The 16,939-nt window shown below is 64.7% G+C and overlaps 1 protein-coding gene and 2 non-coding genes across 3 annotated transcripts; 2 read left to right on the top strand and 1 right to left on the bottom strand.

Annotated features, from left to right (window-relative positions):
* The first annotated feature begins 41 nt into the window (after positions 1 to 41).
* Positions 42 to 205, top strand: LOC142055846 (U1 spliceosomal RNA). Its single transcript, XR_012660089.1, has one exon. It is a non-coding gene; the product is annotated as a U1 spliceosomal RNA (small nuclear RNA).
* A 973-nt stretch (positions 206 to 1,178) lies between these two features.
* LOC142055845 (U1 spliceosomal RNA) lies at positions 1,179 to 1,342 on the bottom strand. The gene has a single exon (XR_012660087.1). It is a non-coding gene; the product is annotated as a U1 spliceosomal RNA (small nuclear RNA).
* A 514-nt stretch (positions 1,343 to 1,856) lies between these two features.
* TMEM214 (transmembrane protein 214) lies at positions 1,857 to 16,626 on the top strand. Its single transcript, XM_075086333.1, has 17 exons — positions 1,857 to 2,047; positions 2,490 to 2,695; positions 5,320 to 5,470; positions 6,606 to 6,740; positions 8,234 to 8,316; positions 9,016 to 9,121; positions 10,177 to 10,258; positions 11,581 to 11,682; positions 11,794 to 11,935; positions 12,140 to 12,231; positions 12,360 to 12,408; positions 13,003 to 13,116; positions 13,421 to 13,538; positions 13,957 to 14,053; positions 14,317 to 14,485; positions 15,172 to 15,323; positions 16,159 to 16,626. The coding sequence occupies exons 1-17, from the start codon at positions 1,900 to 1,902 to the stop codon at positions 16,283 to 16,285; spliced, it is 2,073 nt and encodes a 690-aa protein (XP_074942434.1). The 5' UTR covers positions 1,857 to 1,899; the 3' UTR covers positions 16,286 to 16,626.
* Positions 16,627 to 16,939: the final 313 nt, after the last annotated feature.

Here is a 16,939-nt window from a genome sequence, read left to right as displayed (position 1 = left end):
GTAGGCGGGGGGTGTGGTGCGGCGTTGGGGGGTGCGGTGTCATACTTACCTGGCAGGGGAGACACCATGATCAGGCAGGTGGTTTTCCCAGGGCGAGGCTCATCCCCTGCACTCCGGGTGTGCTGACCCCTGCGATTTCCCCAAATGCGGGAAACTCGACTGCATAATTTGTGGTAGTGGGGGACTGCGTTCGCGCTCTCCCCTGGCTTCTGGGTCCTAACAACAGAGCTTTGGGCGGGGTTTTGTTGACCCCTTTGCGGGAGCCAGCGCCGCGCACGTTGCGAGATGATCCGGCGGGTTCGCAACCACCGGTTTTTGCACATTGCCGCTCAGCCCCGACCCTGGGGGTGACACCGCGGAAACCCCCCGTTTCCCACGGCCCGCTCCCGCCCCACCGCCGCGGCTACGGTCAGCGAGCGCGGGCAGAAAACGCCTTCAGACGGTGCATTCAAGAGCCGGCACTGCTTTGCTCGCGCCGGGTACGCGGGGGTCTCTCCCCCCACCGCGCAGCCCCACCGCAGTTCCTTCAGGCATTTTCACGCGGCAGATGACGCACCGCGCTGACCGGTACGTAATCGCTGACCCGGCTGGGCGCCCCCTTCTCCCGCTGCTCTGGTCCTGCTCCGCTTAAGGCCAAAGGCGCGGCGTGATTCGCAGTCACTGCGCGTGCTAAGGGCAGTGGGGGGGGGGTCAGTCCTTTCGCCCCTTCGGCTGAGTCGGGGGTCGCATCTCCCCCGGCCGGAATTACCGCCCCCCCGGTTCCCACGCTTCGGCACCTTCTGGGCCAAGACGATCCCCGCTGTCGCTGCTGGCGGATTTGTGGCCTTCCCTGACCTTCGCCCCCGCTTTGTAGCAGGATGTTCCCGCGCTCAGTCCCTGAAGTTTTACTGACTTGGCTCTTCGAGGGGGCTCTTGTCAACGGGGCCTTCGTCGCCAACAGCCTCGCGCCTGGCCTAAGCGTTAACTGACCGTCTTGTTCCGACCTTCTGGTGTCGGTCTCCGCTCCGAGCTCTGGTTCCTTGTTAACCACTAACGCCTCCTGCGCGCTCCCGTACGGACACAGGCGCGTGCGGTGCGGCTCCCACCCCGGCACCCAAGGGGAGGGGGTATCGGAGCGGCACCACACCGCTGCAACCAGCCCCGCCCGGGCACTACGTCTGTCCTTGCGAACCAGAAACCAGGGGAGAGCGCGAACGCAGTCCCCCACTACCACAAATTATGCAGTCGAGTTTCCCGCATTTGGGGAAATCGCAGGGGTCAGCACACCCGGAGTGCAGGGGATGAGCCTCGCCCTGGGAAAACCACCTGCCTGATCATGGTGTCTCCCCTGCCAGGTAAGTATGACACCGCACCCCCCAACGCCGCACCACACCCCCCGCCTACCGCGCACAACACACGCACACAACAACCCGCAACCCGCGCACGACGCGAGCACCCGCCGCCTCCCGCGCCCCGCGCCGCGCTGCCGCCGCGCAGCGCCCACGCATGGCCCGCGCACGGCCGTGGCCGGTGACCGTCGTGTGCGGGTGTGTCCCGTGATGCCGCGCGGTGCCTGATCTGCATGGACACGCCTCCACTCCGCAAAGCCCCGCCTCCCGGCGCACCGGCCAGACAGCGACGCGATTTGCATCACCCCGCCCAACGCCCCAGGCCCCTCCCTCCCCTCCTGGGTGCGGCAGTGCTGCCCCCCGCGGGGCGGGGCCTCTTCGGGGGCGTGGCATTTAGTGGGGCGGAGCGTGACGGCAACCCTGTCACGTGTCGCTGCGGGGCGGGGCGAAGACGTGGCACCAGCCAGGCGGGGCCGGTGTGCGCAGCCGCGGCCAATCGGCGGGGTCGGCGGGGGCATGCGCGGCGCCGCGCCCCGCCCCGCCGGCTCGCGCTGCCCTGGGCTCGGCGGCCATGGCGGCGGCGGCGGCGGCGGCGGGCCCGGCCCCGGCGGGCAGCGGCCGCTGGGAGGTGGTGCGGAAGGGACGGCGGCCCGCGGGGGGCCACGGCGGCCGCCGCGCCCTGGGCGAGGCCAACGGCGGCCGCGCGTTGCCTGTGGCCGGTGAGTGTTTGCGCTGAGGCGGTGAGACGGCGTGGGGAAGGGGGGGCCGGGGTTGTGCGTGGTGTGTCACCGCTCCCGCGGGGCGTGCGTGGGTCCCGCGTGGGTCCCGCGGCTGCGGGCAGGGCCTGCGTGGGGCTGGGTTGGTCGGGCAATCTCCTCCGCGGTCTGTGGGGCCGGGGGGTTTCCCTGCGCTGCGTGGGCAGGCCTGAGCGCCCCGTGGTGCCCACCCTGAGTGTCCCGCGGGGCTGTGGGCAAGCGAGTCTCCCCATGGGGCCGTGGGCGTGTGTCCCTCCGGGCCGTGGGTGAGTGTCCTGCATCCCTGTGAGCAAGCGCCACGTGTCCCTTCCTGGGGGGCCGCTGGCAAGTGCCCCGTGTCCCCCTGCCCCACGCGTGGGTGCTCCCTGCATAGCTGCCGCCCACTCCCCGCTCTCTCCCGTTCCAGCTCCCATCGCTCCGTCCAGCACCATCTTCGAGCTGGGCTTTGAGAAGTCGCTGAAGAAGCAGAACAAGGAGCAGGTGCCTCCGGCCCCGGCGCCCGAGCAGCCCCACCGGCGCCAGCACGCGGGGAAGAGCGCAAAGAAGCCCTCGGCGAATGATGCCGGCGTCAAGCCCGGCAAATGCCGCTCGCTGGAGGAAGCCCTGAGAGCCGTGAGTGTGCTGGGACGTGCCTTGCAGGCGCCCTGCCTGCACGTGTCCGCGGGCTGCTCAGCCCCAGCACAGCCGTTCCTGCAGGCCGAGGGCGCAGCCGAAGCTCCCTGTTGTTCCCCGGCCCTCGCCGAGGCCAGCCAGTATTCCAGCAGCCTGTGCTCTCCGCTGCATCGGGAGCGAGAGCCTGGGTGCTCAGGGCATCGTTGTTAAATCTGGTTAAACGGAAGCAGCACGAGCACGGTGCCCTGTTCCTGGTCAGCCTTACCGCCCAGGTTCATCAGGAGGAGGCTGGCTCCCACACCCCAGCCCCTCTGTGCCCGCAGACCCCCCCAGCTCGGTAATGCGTCCCCGCCTTCGCGCAGGGGTGAGCGCTGCCGCCGGCCGCAGCCCAGTGCAGCTGCACACGCTGCGGGAGCGGCACAGACGGCACTCGGTGCTTTGGTGAGAGCCGGGCTGGCCCAGGAGGTCCGTCTCGTGCTTGAAGTTGTGCTTTTGCCATAGGCAAGAGGTGGCTGGAAGGGAATTTCTGGTTCTTTCTTCACCCACTCCCTGTCTGCTGTCTGGGAGGAATCCTGAGAAAGTGTCACTGGTGACACCCTCCCCGTCTCACCGGCCGAGGTCCTGGGGCGCCGTTCCCGCAGCTCCTGCTCCCTGTGCTTCGGGTGAATCTGTAGAACTCGTTCGTCTTCCTCCCGCCTGTTCCTCTGGTGTCTGAGCACGGATGGGTTTTAGGAAGGACCCCACATTGGCTCTGCTGAGGTCTGGCGGCCACTGCCCGAGGGCTCTCCCGCAGCGGTCGCCCGTCCAGCTCCTCGCTTTCACCCGAGGGACGCATCTTGTCGAGCCCTGAGCACCTCTGACCCGCCCTGCCGCAGGGCTGGGGGCTTTCCTCCGCTCTGCTGGGCGCACGCGCTTCTCCGCCTCCAGCTTTCACACAGCGAGACAGCTCGGGGTGGAATTAATGCGCGTTATTTCCCTGTGTGTCGTGGCAGATATCCCTCAGGGAGGACGGCCCGGGGCTGGAGCGGGGCTGCCCCGTGCCTGCTCTGCTCAGCTCTGACAAATGCCGTTGTGTGACTGCTGCTCCGTCTGCTTCACTGACTCTTGATGATCCCAGAGGTCTTTTCCAACCTTAATCGTTCTATGACAGCATCATTTAGCTTTTTGACGTAGCAGCAGCTTTTTTTTTTTGTTATTCCTCTTTTCAAAACAGTTGCTGAAACAGTGAGTCCTGATGATTTTGGCTATTTTGTCCTTGCCGGGCTCCGGTACAGAGCCTGACGGTGCCGATGCGAGCCGGCGGTGCTGGGCTGATCCACGCTGAGCTGCAGCCTTGTGCCATCTCCTGCCTCGAGCGAGCCTTTGGCGGTGCAGCGCGCTCCTCGGCCGCTCGCAGGGAGCTGGCCAGTCCCGGGCAACCCTTGTTACGGGGAGCGTGGCGTGGCAGAGCTCCCGCCGGTGTGCTGGCCGGCGGGAAGGTAGAGCATGGAAAACCCCAGTGCGCCTGGGGGCGGCTCCGAGGAGGGAGAAGAGCTTGTTCCTGCGGCTGTGCCAGCGCAGCCTGTCCTGACGTCCCTGTTGGCCCTGGGCTTTCCGCAGCCCCTTGCACGCCTGCAGGTCCCCATGTGGGTTTTGTTATTCCCCTGCAGCAGTCTGTCTAATCTGAAGAAAATGTGTTTGCAGTACAAAACTAAGCACTGTTTCCGGGCCGGTGCTCCCATTTGTGTCAGAGGGTGGTGGACTGCAGAGGTTTCTGTGTGGGAAGGGCAGCGCCCTCAGGATGAGGGTGGGGAGGGTTTCCTTCCATGCCCAGCGGCCCCTTCAGAGCTGAAGTTGCTCCAGGCCCAGGGCAGAGGGGCTGGGAAGTGCCCGGCGGAGAAGGCCCTGGGGGTGCTGGCTGACAGCCGGCTGGGCATGAGCCAGCAGTGCCCGGGTGGCCAAGGAGGCCACCAGCCCCCGGGCTTGTGTCAGCCCTGGTGTGGCCAGCAGGAGCCGGGCAGGGATGGGGCCCCTGTGCTCGGCCCTGGGGAGGCCCCACCTCGAATGCTGGGCTCAGGTTTGGGCCCCTCGGGACAAGAAGGGCCTGGAGGGGCTGGAGCGTGTCCAGAGAAGGGCAGCGGGGCTGGGGCAGGGTCTGGAGCACAAGTGTGCTGGGGGGCGGCTGAGGGGGCTGGGGGGGTTTAGTCTGGAGAAGGGGAGGCTGAGGGGAGCCCTTCTCGCTCTCTGCAGCTGCCTGAGAGGGGCTGGAGTGAGGGGGGGGGCTGGTCTCTGCTCCCAAGTCACCAGTAACAGGACGAGAGGAACCGGCCCCAAGCTGCGTCAGGGGAGGGTTAGGTTGGATGTGAGGGAAAATGCCTTCCCTGCCAGAGGGGTCAGGCCCTGGCACAGGCTGCCCAGAGAGGTGGGGGAGTCACCGTCCCTGGGGGGGTTCAAACACCGTGTAGCCGTGGCACTTGGGGCCATGGTTTAGGAGGCCTGGGGGTGTTGGGTTGGGGGTTGGGCTTGGTGATCCTGGAGGTCTTTTCCAACCTTAACGATTCTGTCATTCTAAGTTAACTTCATTCTGTGCTTTTTTGACCAGTTCTGCCCTTCCTGGGTTAAATTTGTCTGTCTGTCACTTCCAGCTGGACTTGGCAGATCTGCAGAAGGAGCTGGCGAAGAGCCAAAGCGTGTTCCCCGAGAACCCCTCCGTCTGGGTGAAGGACCTGGCCAGCTACCTCAACTACAAGCTGCAGGCGCCCAGGAGCGACCCCATGCTCAGCCAGCACCCCCACGGTCAGTGGCATTCAACCCGCAGCGTCGCTCTGGAGGGGCTTTGTGCTCCGCAGGGGCGTGCGGAGCGACGGGGCGGGCGCTGATCCGCGCCGGGACAGCTCGGGGGGTCCTTCAGACCGCGTGGGGCCGCCAGGCATGGGGAGCGGCTCGGGGCAGCACGGGGGAAGAAGCGGCCCCTGCTTGCTCCCCGCTGGGTGATCTCACAGAATCATTTAGGTTGGAAAGGAGGCTTAAGATCAAGTCCGACCGTCTTGGTCCCAGCAGGAAGACTTGAAGGGCTTTAGTCCGTGTTTGCCTGGTTTATTTTGTACGGGTTTCTCAAGGGTAGAGGCTGAAGGATGGCTTGCTAAAGGTGCGGTTTTTAGAATCGTCAGAGCGGGCAGGACCAGAACAGTCACAGACGTGAAAGGAAGAGAATCTCCTGTTTTCACCTGAGACAATGTGGGTTGAGCCTGACCCACAGCCCAGGCTTGTTCCCTGCAAACAGGCCTTTTCCCCCCTGCTCCAAGCAGTGTGGTTTTGTTTTCCTCTGTGCCGAAAGTGTCTTAGGAATCTTGGTAATAGAAGAGGCACAAAACTGTTCTTTATTCAACAAATAAAATATTTACTTGACTCTGGATATCACTGCAGTCAGCTTTCCTTGACTATAAGATGATAAACTCATCCCCGCAGTTGGCAAATTAGATACTTTCTGTGGTCACCCCTTCCCCATAAGGACGCGTGGCCCCTATCTGTTCTTGTGGAATTTGGGAGTCTGCCTGCAGGTGCCTGCACTCATCTTTAAGAGGCATATTCTGGCTGGATTTTCCTTTTGTGCATGATGTGTCGGTCTACACTTGCTTTGAGCCCTTGTTTCTGGGGGTGGCCGTGGGTGAAAGAGCAGAACATCTCCCCAAAACCCGTGTATGTCCCGCAGCACCGACATTTAACAGAAAGTAATCTTTTATTGCTGAATTTGGTGCATCTAATGTAGAGTAACTGAGAAAGGAGTCGCTTGCTGGCCGTGCAGTGTCTGAGGACAGGGCGCTCCTCTGCGGCCACCTCGCACGCTGGGCCACCTTCCCCTTGCAGCTGCAGCTAAAAGCCTCGCAAACTGGCGCTCGCTAAACTCTTCCTACTCCTGTGTTGGCTCCAGACTATCCGTACTGCCTCGTGAGCAAGGAGCTGAAGAACATCATCAGATCCCTGCTGGGAAGGTCGTCTGGCGTGCTGGAGCTCTTCTTTGACCACTGTATTTATACCATGCTACAGGAGCTGGACAAAACCCCAGGTGAGAGGCGGTCGGGCAGGTCCAGGGCGCCGACGCGCCCGTTGCGCTCCGTTAGTGTGGTGGTGGCTCTGCAAGGTGCTCCGGTGCTGAGGCTTTCTGACCACGGGGACGCTGCTGCTCCTCGTCACCTGTTTTAAGAGCTCTTCTGAGCTCCTCTGGAGAAGGTGAGGTGGGGAGCTCCTCCTGTGCATCTGGCACACAGCAAGGGGCTCTTCCTGCCCGGGCGGCTCATTGGTGTGATGCAAAATGATGCTGCTGGGGCTGCGGGGTTTCAGGGTGGAGGAGCCGGCGCAGGCGTAGCTGGGGGCGAGACACGAGCCTGGCACGGTGCCGCCGGGGGCAACAGCAGGAGGGACGGTACATGGTGGAAAACACCTCTCCGAGGGCTTTCACACTTGTGCTGTCAAAGCCAGCACGGGTGTGGCTGCAGCTTGTAAAATGGGGTCTTTTGGCCTTAAGAAACTTGGCAGAAGCGGGTTTGTTGCTGTGCTGCGGCAGCGGTGCTCCCTGCGAAGCGAGGGGTCCCGTCGGAGCGGCCGTGCAGGGCGCAGGCGGCTGCTCCCGTGACGCAGAGCACGCGGGCGCCCGGCGGCGTTGCCTGGGTCTTCAGGCATCCTCAACGATGGCGATGGCCCGCTGCTTTCAGCCGAGGGCTGGACACAAACCCTAAACACCCGTGTCCGTACGTCCCCGGCCACGCTGGTGGCTGCCAGCAGCTTTAAGCAGCAGCACCCAGGCACCGCTTGTCCCCAGCCCCTGGCTCCGCAGTCTCCTGCAATGAGTGGCCACCCCTGCCATTCGTTTCCATCACAAAACCCGCCTGACTGATCAAAACAACAGGATATAATAGCACAAAACGGTTGTTAGCAAGTGGTCGAGGTGCTGCTTTGCTTCCTATGTAATTCAGGAAGTTGATTGGCTGTTGGACCTGCCGCGGGGTCAGTCGGAGGATGGAGGGGACCACCCCAGGGGAGGGTTGTGGCAGCCACGGGACCGTGCTGGAGAGCAGGACTGGCCCCGGGGGGCAGCCAGCCCCTGTAGTGGTCGTGCCACCCATCCCAGGGTTCAGCAGAGCTGGAGGGGGTCACTGGACGGTGGCTGGGAGCCATGGGGGCCCCCCAAATCCTCCTCTTTCAAACGAGCCCTCAGGGGCAGCCCTCCCGTGCCTGCCTGCGCTGCTTTGGAGGGCAGAAGCTGGGCCTGGGGGGCTTTAGGAAGCTGCCGGTGGGTTTCCGAGGATCTGTGGGGTCTGTCCTGCTCCTGTGGGCTCTGTTATAGGGGGTCCTGGGCTGAGGGCGGGCAGGGACAGTGCCAGGGAGGAAGCAGGACCCGCACCGCTGTGGTGGGGCTCGTGCCCAGAGCTGGTTAGCCGGGGAGCAGGGCAGGTCATCACAGAGGGGGTCGTCTCCGCCCCCTGCTTTCTGGGGTGTCGCCGGCGGGGAGACGCTTGAAGCGGCCGGTGGCTGAGAGGCCCCTTCTGTGCTCTGTTTCAGGGGAGTCTTTGCACGGGTACAGGATCTGCATCCAGGCGGTGCTTCTGGACAGGCCCAAAATCGCCACGATGAACCTGGGCAAGGTGAGCTGGATTCCTGCGTCTGCGGGTGCGGTGAACCGGCGGTGCGGCTCCTCCTCCCGCCCCGAGGGTCCCCCAGCAGGCCAGACGATGAGCGTCTGTCCCCGTTAATCGGAAGCCTTTTGGGAGCCATCAGGGTCGTCCCATGCACAAAGCCCTTGTGCCTCCCTCTGCTCAAAGCCCGCACAGAGGGACCAGTATCTCCCCCCTCCTCCCCCGATACGCTGGAGCTGCTGTAAGCTCCAGCACCCCTCCCATGGTGTCTTTTCTTTAAAGATCTTGTCCAAAGCTCATGCTCCCGCTCTGCTGCATGCTCTGCTGCTCTTGAGGGGAGCGGGATGTGCCCACCCTTGGCTGCGCTCGGCCGTCCGGCAGCCGTGGGATCGGAATGAGGGTTTCTGAGGTCCCACTCCTTCGAAGCAAGCGGGTGATGGCTGCAGCTCGGCTGCCGTCCAGCACCACGTGGTGCCGGCAGCTCTGCTTCCCCAGGGCTGGGGTTTGGGGTCCCGCCTGCCCCCAGCCGCACAGCTCCTGGCCTGAGGGTCCCTCCCGGGGGGGCCAGGGGCTCTGCCCCACTCCGGGGGCTGCTCCCTGCCAGGCTGGGCAGCCCAGGGCCCGGCAGAGCCGCCGCGATCCTGCAGCAGCGCTGGGGTGGGATGGGCTGAGGCTCTTCGTGATTAACATGTCTTGTCTTCGCCCCAGTACTTGGAGGTGCTGCGGTCCCACCAGAACAGGCCAGCGAAATGCCTGACCGTCCTCTGGGCGCTGGGGCAGGCTGGACTCGCGGACCTCCACGAGGGCCTGAAAGGTGAGAGCTGGGAGCGGCAGGCTGGGTACCCGTCCCCGCCGAGGGGCTCCCCTTGCCCTGGGGAGCGGGAGGAAGGCTGGGGTGGACCCCAGTGCTGCCCACGTGTCTCCGCTCCCACTGCTGTTACCGCTGGGGCGCGTGGTCTGCTTCAAAACACACCGGCCTGCTGCTGAAATGCTGGAGAGGGGGCTGCAGTGCCTGGGGGGGCCCTGGGGGAGCTGAGGCATCTGCAGCTGCCGTGGGTGCCTCACGGCGAGGGCACCCCATGCCTGCCAGGTGCTTGACCGGGAGCAGAATCATAACCTCATTTACGCTGGAAAAGGCCCTTAAGGTCCTCGAGCCCATCTGAGCGGTGGTGCCCCCACGCTGCGGTGGGGCCGGGCCGGGGTTTGCTGCCCGGCGCGTGTCGCTGCTCGCTGGTGCCGACCGCTCGTACGCGTCTTCATTCCTCAGCCTTATATGTCAACATCAGCGACCACCACGGCAGGGGAGAGACGTGTGCTGGAGTTTGTTTGCGGAGGCACAAACGCTCAGTGTTTAGAGTGGCGACATTGTAGGTCTGCGTGAAGTGGTTAATTATCTTGGGGGGAAGCCGGAGATGTCGCAAGGGCGAGTTCAGATCTCGGGTCAAGCCACGGTGGCCTCTGCAACAAAACTGCCGTTATGGCATCTGATCTGTGGAGGGCATTTTCCCCCAGCTGGGACAGGGAAATCGCTGGGTGCCAGGAGAAGCCATCCTGCCTGGAAAGACAGGGAGGGTGCTGCTCCGCCATCCTCCGTGAGCAGAGCAGCCGCCCTGGAGCCCTTCCCGAGGGATTTGTCTGTCCGCTTGCCTGCCGGGCGTTCTGAGCGGGGAAACGGGGTGGTTGTTTTGTCCTGGGTTTAAACATAGCTGCAGTCCTGGCACCGGAGCGTTCATCTGCTCTCCTGCTGCTGTTTGCGGACCCAAGGAGCACTGGTGCTGATGGGGGGAGCACGCCGGGGGGCACTCGGTGTCGCCTGGGGCGTGGGGATGCAGCAGGACCCCTCCTCTGACCCCTGCCTCTCTCCCCCAGTGTGGCTCGGTGTCATGCTCCCGGTGCTCGGAATCAAGTCTCTCTCCCCGTACGCCGTTGCATACCTGGACCGTCTGCTGATGTGAGTTACGCCTCGCATTCGTTATCAGGGTGCCTTCGTTAAGAGCAACGAACGCCTGCCCGGGCCGCTGGGTGCGGCGTGACTGCGTCTGCGGCATGCTGGTGGAAAAACCTGAGCGTGCATGTGGGAGAGTGCAAGCGAGTGGGTGTGCGGGCCCCGCAGAGCCTGCAGCCATGAGCTTGCCGTCCGTTTGTCCCCAAACTTCGGTGGCTGCGAGTTGTATCGGGTGTCCGGGGGGACGGTGCTCCGAGGAGCAGATCCCCGTTGCCGCTGGCTGCTGCGAACGGCCGCGTTGGGGCTCCCAGCTGCGGCGAGAGGTGCTGGCAGCAGCCACTGTCGCAGGCAGATGAATTAGTCCCTGAAAGGAGAAGGGAGGTGGGGTTTGGTCAGGACAGATGGCTCTGCCGGCCTTCGCACTGGTTAGGGCAGCCGCTGTCTCCGGCGTCGCCGCCTCGGCGCGGTGTAAGGGAGCTGGGCCTTACCGCCGCGGCTCCAGCGCCCGGGTTGGAAGAAGGTGGTGCCGCGCCGTGCAGATAGCTGGTACCGGGGGCGGCTTCGCAGCGAGCACCACAGGGCGTCCCCTGCCCTCCCAAAGGCTTCAAGAGGTTTTTATTAAGGTTTTTTTTTTTCCCCCCCTGCTTCCCAGTAACTGGAATGTTGCATTTGGTTTTGCCAGAGGATTTTGTGGAGGTTCGTTGAGCCAGCCTTTATCGTTCCTCCTCATCTTTCCAAACCTTTATTTAATTAGTTTTCTGCAATCTGGTTTCCCTTCTCTGGCTGCTTTTCCTTTACTGGCAACCCCAGTCACAGGCCCACCAGACCCCGGTTGCCTCCAGCCTCTCAGGGAGGGTGGGGGGGGAAGAGCACACGAACCCTCATGCCAGCGCTGCCCCTCGCCCCAGCTGCGGGAAGCGGCTCCCACGAACCCCTTTTTCCCTCTGTGCACTTTGGCAGTGAGGCTGTGGCAGGAGGACGGGGATGCCAGGGGATCTGGGGTGGCTGCCTGGCTGCTGCGGCCTGGGGAGGAGGCGGCTGTCCCTTTTCAGCCCTCCTGAGGCCTCCTGCCTTGTCCCAGGGGGTGGATACAGCTGCTGCTGGGCGGCATACGGCCCCTGGAGCTGCCTGCTGACCGTGCAGGGTGTCCCTGAGTCGTGGTGAAGGCAGGGAACCGTGGTGGCCAGAACCGCCCGCGCGTACCTGAGCAGTGTGTCTGGCCGAAGGGAAACCACTGGGGCCAGGGCGAGGGCAGCCCTTCCCTCCCGAGCTGCGTTTGGCCGCCAGCACGTCTCTCACGGCTCACAGGGATTGTTTCTGCTGTGCAGGATGCACCCAAACCTGACCAAAGGCTTCGGAATGATCGGACCCAAGGATTTCTTCCCCCTCCTAGACTTCGCCTTCATGCCCAACAACTCGCTGCCGCCCAGGTATGCCAGCACACCGCCCCGGTTACACCCTGGTGTGGGCTGCGCTGTGGGGCGAGCACCCTGGTCGCCTCGCCGGCCGCTCCCCGCAGCCCCGGTGCCGTCTCCCCTCAGCCTGCAGGAGCAGCTGCGGCAGCTCTACCCTCGCCTGAAGGTGCTGGCATTTGGCGCGAAGCCGGAGACGGTGCTGCACACCTACTTCCCCTCCTTCCTCTCCCGAGCCACGCCAAGCTGCCCTCCCGCCATGAAAAAAGAGGTGGGCTCTGTGCGGGGGGTGCGCGGCCACCGGCACCACAGGCCAGCCCCGCGAGACCCCTGGTTCCCAGCGTGTCACTGCGTGGCTTGGAGCTGGGGGTGGTCGGCTCTGCCGGCGTGCAGCCTGGGGCATGGGACACTGAGTGACATGTGTTGTGCTGGGGGTGAGGATCAGGTGTAACAACCTGCGGTGCTCTCTTCCCAGCTCCTGACCTCCATGAGCCAGTGCCTGAGCCTGGACCCACTGAGCTTCAGCGTCTGGAGGCAGCTGTACACCAAGCACCTCTCCCAGTCCAGGTCGGTTCATGCCTGCTGCCTGGGCCGCTGCTCTGAGCAGGGCCAGCACCAGCCTCCTAGTGTGTAGCAGCATGTTAAATTGCTTATTGGAGCTCTGGCTGAGCCCTGTGTTCTCTTTCCCCCCATAGCTTGCTTCTGAACCATTTGCTGGAGTCCTGGGACAGCAGCAGCAAGAAGGTAGGAGCTGTGGAAAGGACTTGGGTGGGGCGGGGAGACAACGTACCTGTGCCGCTGTGGGAGGTCCCCGCATGAGCCGTGCCCCCACGGGACCTGCGTGCGCCCACCCGTCGCTGCTGCAGCGCGCCGGCGGCTGAGCCGGGTCTGCTGGCGTGTGAGAGCCAGCGCTGCGTCCTGACATCGAGCACACGCTGCCCGTGGGCAGGGCGTTTATCTGCTCGCTAGCAGAGAGGAGAGCCCCTTTCCCAAGACATGCTGCATCGGGACTTGGATATTCCGGATTCAGCCCCCGTTAGGCTTCCCTGTCCTGGCGCTGCGATGGGCAGGGAGGTCACGCTGGCCGCAGCTCAGCGTCCCCAGAGGAGCAGCGCAGCTCCCACGGCTCTGGAGCAGTGGCCGGCTGGGTCGGCCCAGGCGCTTGGCCTCAGTGCAGGAGCCTTGGAGGTGTCCCCACAGCCCGATCCGTCCCACAGCTCCTCTGTCTGCTCCCCCTCCGCTCCCTCCCACAGCGCCTGCGGGGCTGGGTGGCGTGGGCGCGCGGCGCTGCCGCCTCGGGGTGCTCGGGGCCGTGACGCAGCTCTTGCCTTCCCCAAGGTGCGTCAGTCGCTGCAGGAAACGGTTCGCTCGTTCAAAGTAACGAACGAGGAGCTGGCGGCGAGAGGGCCCCACAGCGACCAGGATGTCGCCGCCTGCGATGCTGCCTGCAAGGTGAGCCCCGGGCGGTGCCTGGCGGCAGCTGGATTTTTGCTCCATGCTGGGATTGCGGTCAGCGTCTCCTTGCGCCAGGCCGGGGACCCCGCAGCGGCACATCTGCAGGACACGCCGGGGACAGATGGTGCTGGCCCTTGTCCATCCTCCCAGCTGCTCTGCAGATGACACTGGTTTCCACTGGGAAGCCGGGGTTGGGTGGTGAGAGCAGCCGCGCGCTGCCGGAGGGCGGTGTGGCTGTGCGGGATCCTCCCCAGCCTCGGGAGCCCTGCGGTGACGGGGCCTCGTCCTCCCGCCTGCCCAGGAGCTGCTGCGCAAGATGAAGGGCCGGGGCTTCCCCTGGTCACGGCTGCTGCTCATCCTCCTGGTCTTCGTGGCCGGCTTCCTCCTGCACGACGTCCGGACGCACGGCTCCTTCCAGGGTAAGGCGGCGGCTTTGCTCCTGGCTCTGTGTGAGGTGGAGGAATGTCCCTGGGGAGCAACAACTTTGCCGTGCTGCGTGAAGCCCCTCCGCAGCCCTGCCTTCGCCCTGGGTCTGCGCCGCTGCCTGCCCGGGAGCACCGTGGCCCTGTCTTTGAAGGAGCTGCGCTGGGCCGGGCATTCTCGGCAGGTTGTGCAGAGAGACCCCCTGCCCCTCCCCTCCCGGGAGTGTTTTCCCCAGGGCTGCCGGAGCCCAGGTTTCCTCCAGAGCTTTTGTCCCATCTCGGAGCATTTTCTGCCACGTTTTGCAGAGGAGCTCGGGCTGCGTGTCCTCGGAGAGGCTTCGGGGACAGACTGAGCACGCAGCTCCTGCAGACCGAGCCAAAGGCTTGCTCAGGGAATGGCTCTCATCTCTTGCAGCCTCCTCTTCTGCTCACCTGCTTCGTTCCTCTGGTGTCCTGCCGGCCTTGCAGGAAGCCTGGGAGAAGGTCTCCCACTGCTGCCTCGAAGGGTACAGGTCAGTGGCACCAGCGCTGGGCGGCAGCGTGCACGTCTGGGCGGGCGTGAAGCTGTTCCCGCAGCACAGAGGAGTCTGTGGGGAGCCCCTTTGCGCTGGGAAGGTGTTCCTCAGCTCTGCCTGGAAGGGCTTTCAGCTCAGCTCTTGAGTTCTCCTCATCCCTTGGCCTGTGGCAGCAGCTCGAGGTACCCGTGTGCCGCCGGGGCAGCTGGTGGTGCCGGGGCAGCCGGTGCTGCCCACAGCCGGCGCTCGCTCTCTTCCAGGTGGCTGGAGCGGAGCCTGCCCGCGTACGGCTCGCAGGCTGTGGCCGTCCTGCAGCTGCAGCTGGAGCTGCTCTGGGTGAGGAGCGGCGAGCTGGCCCTCTACGCATCCCAGCACTGCTCCTCCCTGCTGTCCTGGATCCGCGACGGCCTGCCCGCCTTTGTTGATGGGGTAAGGAGGATGCCCCCGCTGCTCCAAGAGAGGAGGAGTGCTGGCGTGGCCGCAGCCCATGGGAGCTTGTGGGGCTGAAGAGCCCGTGTCAGGGGTTGCTGCCAGGTGGCAACGCCGAGGGCTGGAGGTGGGAGAGGCCCAGGGGAGGAAGGCGAAGTCTCTGTCGTGGCTCCTGCCCTTGCTGTTGGCTGCGAGCCCGCCGGTGCTGCTGGGTCTGTGGGGCACTGCAGCCCAGCACAGATGCTGTTCTTCCTCCCCCGCCATGGCTGCAGCTGCCCCAGCCCCCGAGCGCTCACCCCAGCTGCCTTCCAGCCACAGCAGCAACCATGTTGGCTCTGACAGCGAGAGGTCTCAAAGAGAACTCACTAGTTTCCTGAAATTCGGCAGTTTGGTGGGAGAGGGGTGACCGTGGCGCCTCACGGAGCAAGCAGCGTGGGTTCCGTGTCCCTGCTGTTTGAGAGAGGCGTGCTGCGCACAAGCCAAGCGGGGAACGTGGTGAGGGCTCGGTGGTGCCGCACCGTGGGGCGGAGGGAGGGGGCCCAATGCCTGGCCAGTTGTGGGACAGCCTGGTTTGGCAGAGCCTCCTTCGTGGGTAACCAGGACACCGGGCTCCTCGGGGTACCCAAACCTGGCGTGAGAAGGGGAGGTTGGTGTTAAACCTGCACCGGCTCTCTCTGCCCCTGCAGCTCCAGTCCCGGGTGCCGGAGTCCCTGTGGCACTTCGCCGAGTGCGTCAGAGAGCTGCTGCTCTTCCTGGTGCGGAGCTGCCTGCTGCCGCTGCTCGAGTGCGTGGCCGCGGCGCTGGAGCGGGGCTGGAAGCACTGGGTCGACTCCTGCAAGTGAGCATCCCTGCCCACCTCGAGCGCCTGCAGCAGGCTCCCGCTGGGCTCTGCTCCCCCCAGGATGCTCTCTGGGCCCAGCTCTGCCCCACGGCGCAGCAGCAGCGGCTCTCCCCGTCCCACCTGAGGGTGGCTCCAGGTCCCGCTCCAGTGGAGCGGCTGGGACATGGCACCGTGGCTGGTGTGACTGACCCACGGCCCTGCAGGGAGCTTGTACCCCCCTGGGAGCAGCGTTTGCCCCATGGGCAGCACCAGCCAGAACCTGCTACAGAACCTGCTTCCCCTGCAGCCGTCCTGAGCTCTGCACCAAGGGCCGGGTGGGCTCGCCCCGTCCCTGACTGCTTGTGGGCCCTGGGAGCCACGCCGGGGGTCCAAGCTGAGCGTCCCCTCCACGGGGAGGAGGGAAACAGCCGGGCGTCGTGGCGTGGGTACGGAATGCCCCTGCTCTCGCCGCGGAGCTGGCTGGGTGCTCCCTCTGCCAGGAGGTGGTGGGTGAGGGGGGCTGCAGCTGATGTTCCTGCGCTGGGCCCTTCAAAGATGATTCAGGCCCTCTTTCTGCAGCGCTTGAGGTCTGGGGCTGGGTTGGGGGATGCTGGAGAGGGGCTCCCGGTAACCCACTGCCAGCCAGCTCGCTGAGCTTGGCACTGCCGGAGATGAGCCCTGACCATGGTGTACCTTCTCCAGGCAGCACTCGCCCTGGTCCTGCCTGCCCCAGTGCTGGGCCAGGGGCAAGCAGTCGCCCGCTTGGGGGACTCCCCATCCCTCCTGGGCTTGCAGTGCTGGGGCTGGGGCGTTGGTGCTGCCCATAACCCCGTTCTCACATTTTTTTTCCCAGGGGAGAAGTGACGTGGGACTGCGTGAGGGAACACCTGGCGAGCTTTACCTATTCTTCATGGATTTATCTGCAAAACACAACCCTAGCTGTCAAAAACTGGGCTTTGGCTATGATCTCTGGACACTGACCGCTCTCTGGAGGAGGGGGGGCACGGTCCTGCCGCCTCCTCATGTTCCAACCACCCAGGAGTGTCTCCGGTGCAACTTGCGCCGGCCGAGGGAGGCACACACAGGGACTTTGGGCTCAAATTGGGGTTTATGGCGGGGGTGAGGGTGGGAGGTTTTTGTTGGGTTTTTTTTTCCCCCCTTTCCTGGGAAACAGCCATGTTTTCTGCCCCCTGTGAATTTGCTTTAGCTTCCCCTCTCCTGCTGTCCCTTCTCGAGGGCTCAACCGGGTGTGTGATTCCCCCTCCCCAGCTCACACCCCCACCCATCCCAGGGGTGAATGAACCAGACCTGATTATTCTAATTTTTCTTTTTAATTAGTGCTTTTTCTTCCTACTTGGGCATACCTTTGGGATGGTGGGGTGGGGCTACCCAAAACCTCTGGTGGGGGCGGGGGGAAGCACTAATTCTGCACTTTCAGTAGCCGATAAGCACAGTTCCGTTCCCCCCCCCCCCCCCCCCCCGCCCCCGACCCTTCCCATGGGGCGGCCCCCTCCCGGGGCCGGGGGGCCTGCCCACGGCCCCGGGGGCGTGTGTGCCCCATCCCGGGCCGGTGCGGGGGCACCCCCGAGGCATGGGGGAGGACATACATGTTCGTGTGTGTGTGCACACGCGTG

The sequence above is a fragment of the Phalacrocorax aristotelis genome, chromosome 3 (genome assembly GCF_949628215.1).
Source record: "Phalacrocorax aristotelis chromosome 3, bGulAri2.1, whole genome shotgun sequence".
NCBI classification, from domain to species: Eukaryota; Metazoa; Chordata; class Aves; order Suliformes; family Phalacrocoracidae; genus Phalacrocorax; species Phalacrocorax aristotelis.
Note: the sequence above shows the minus strand (reverse complement) of the source record. Positions and strands in the feature narration are given on the sequence as shown.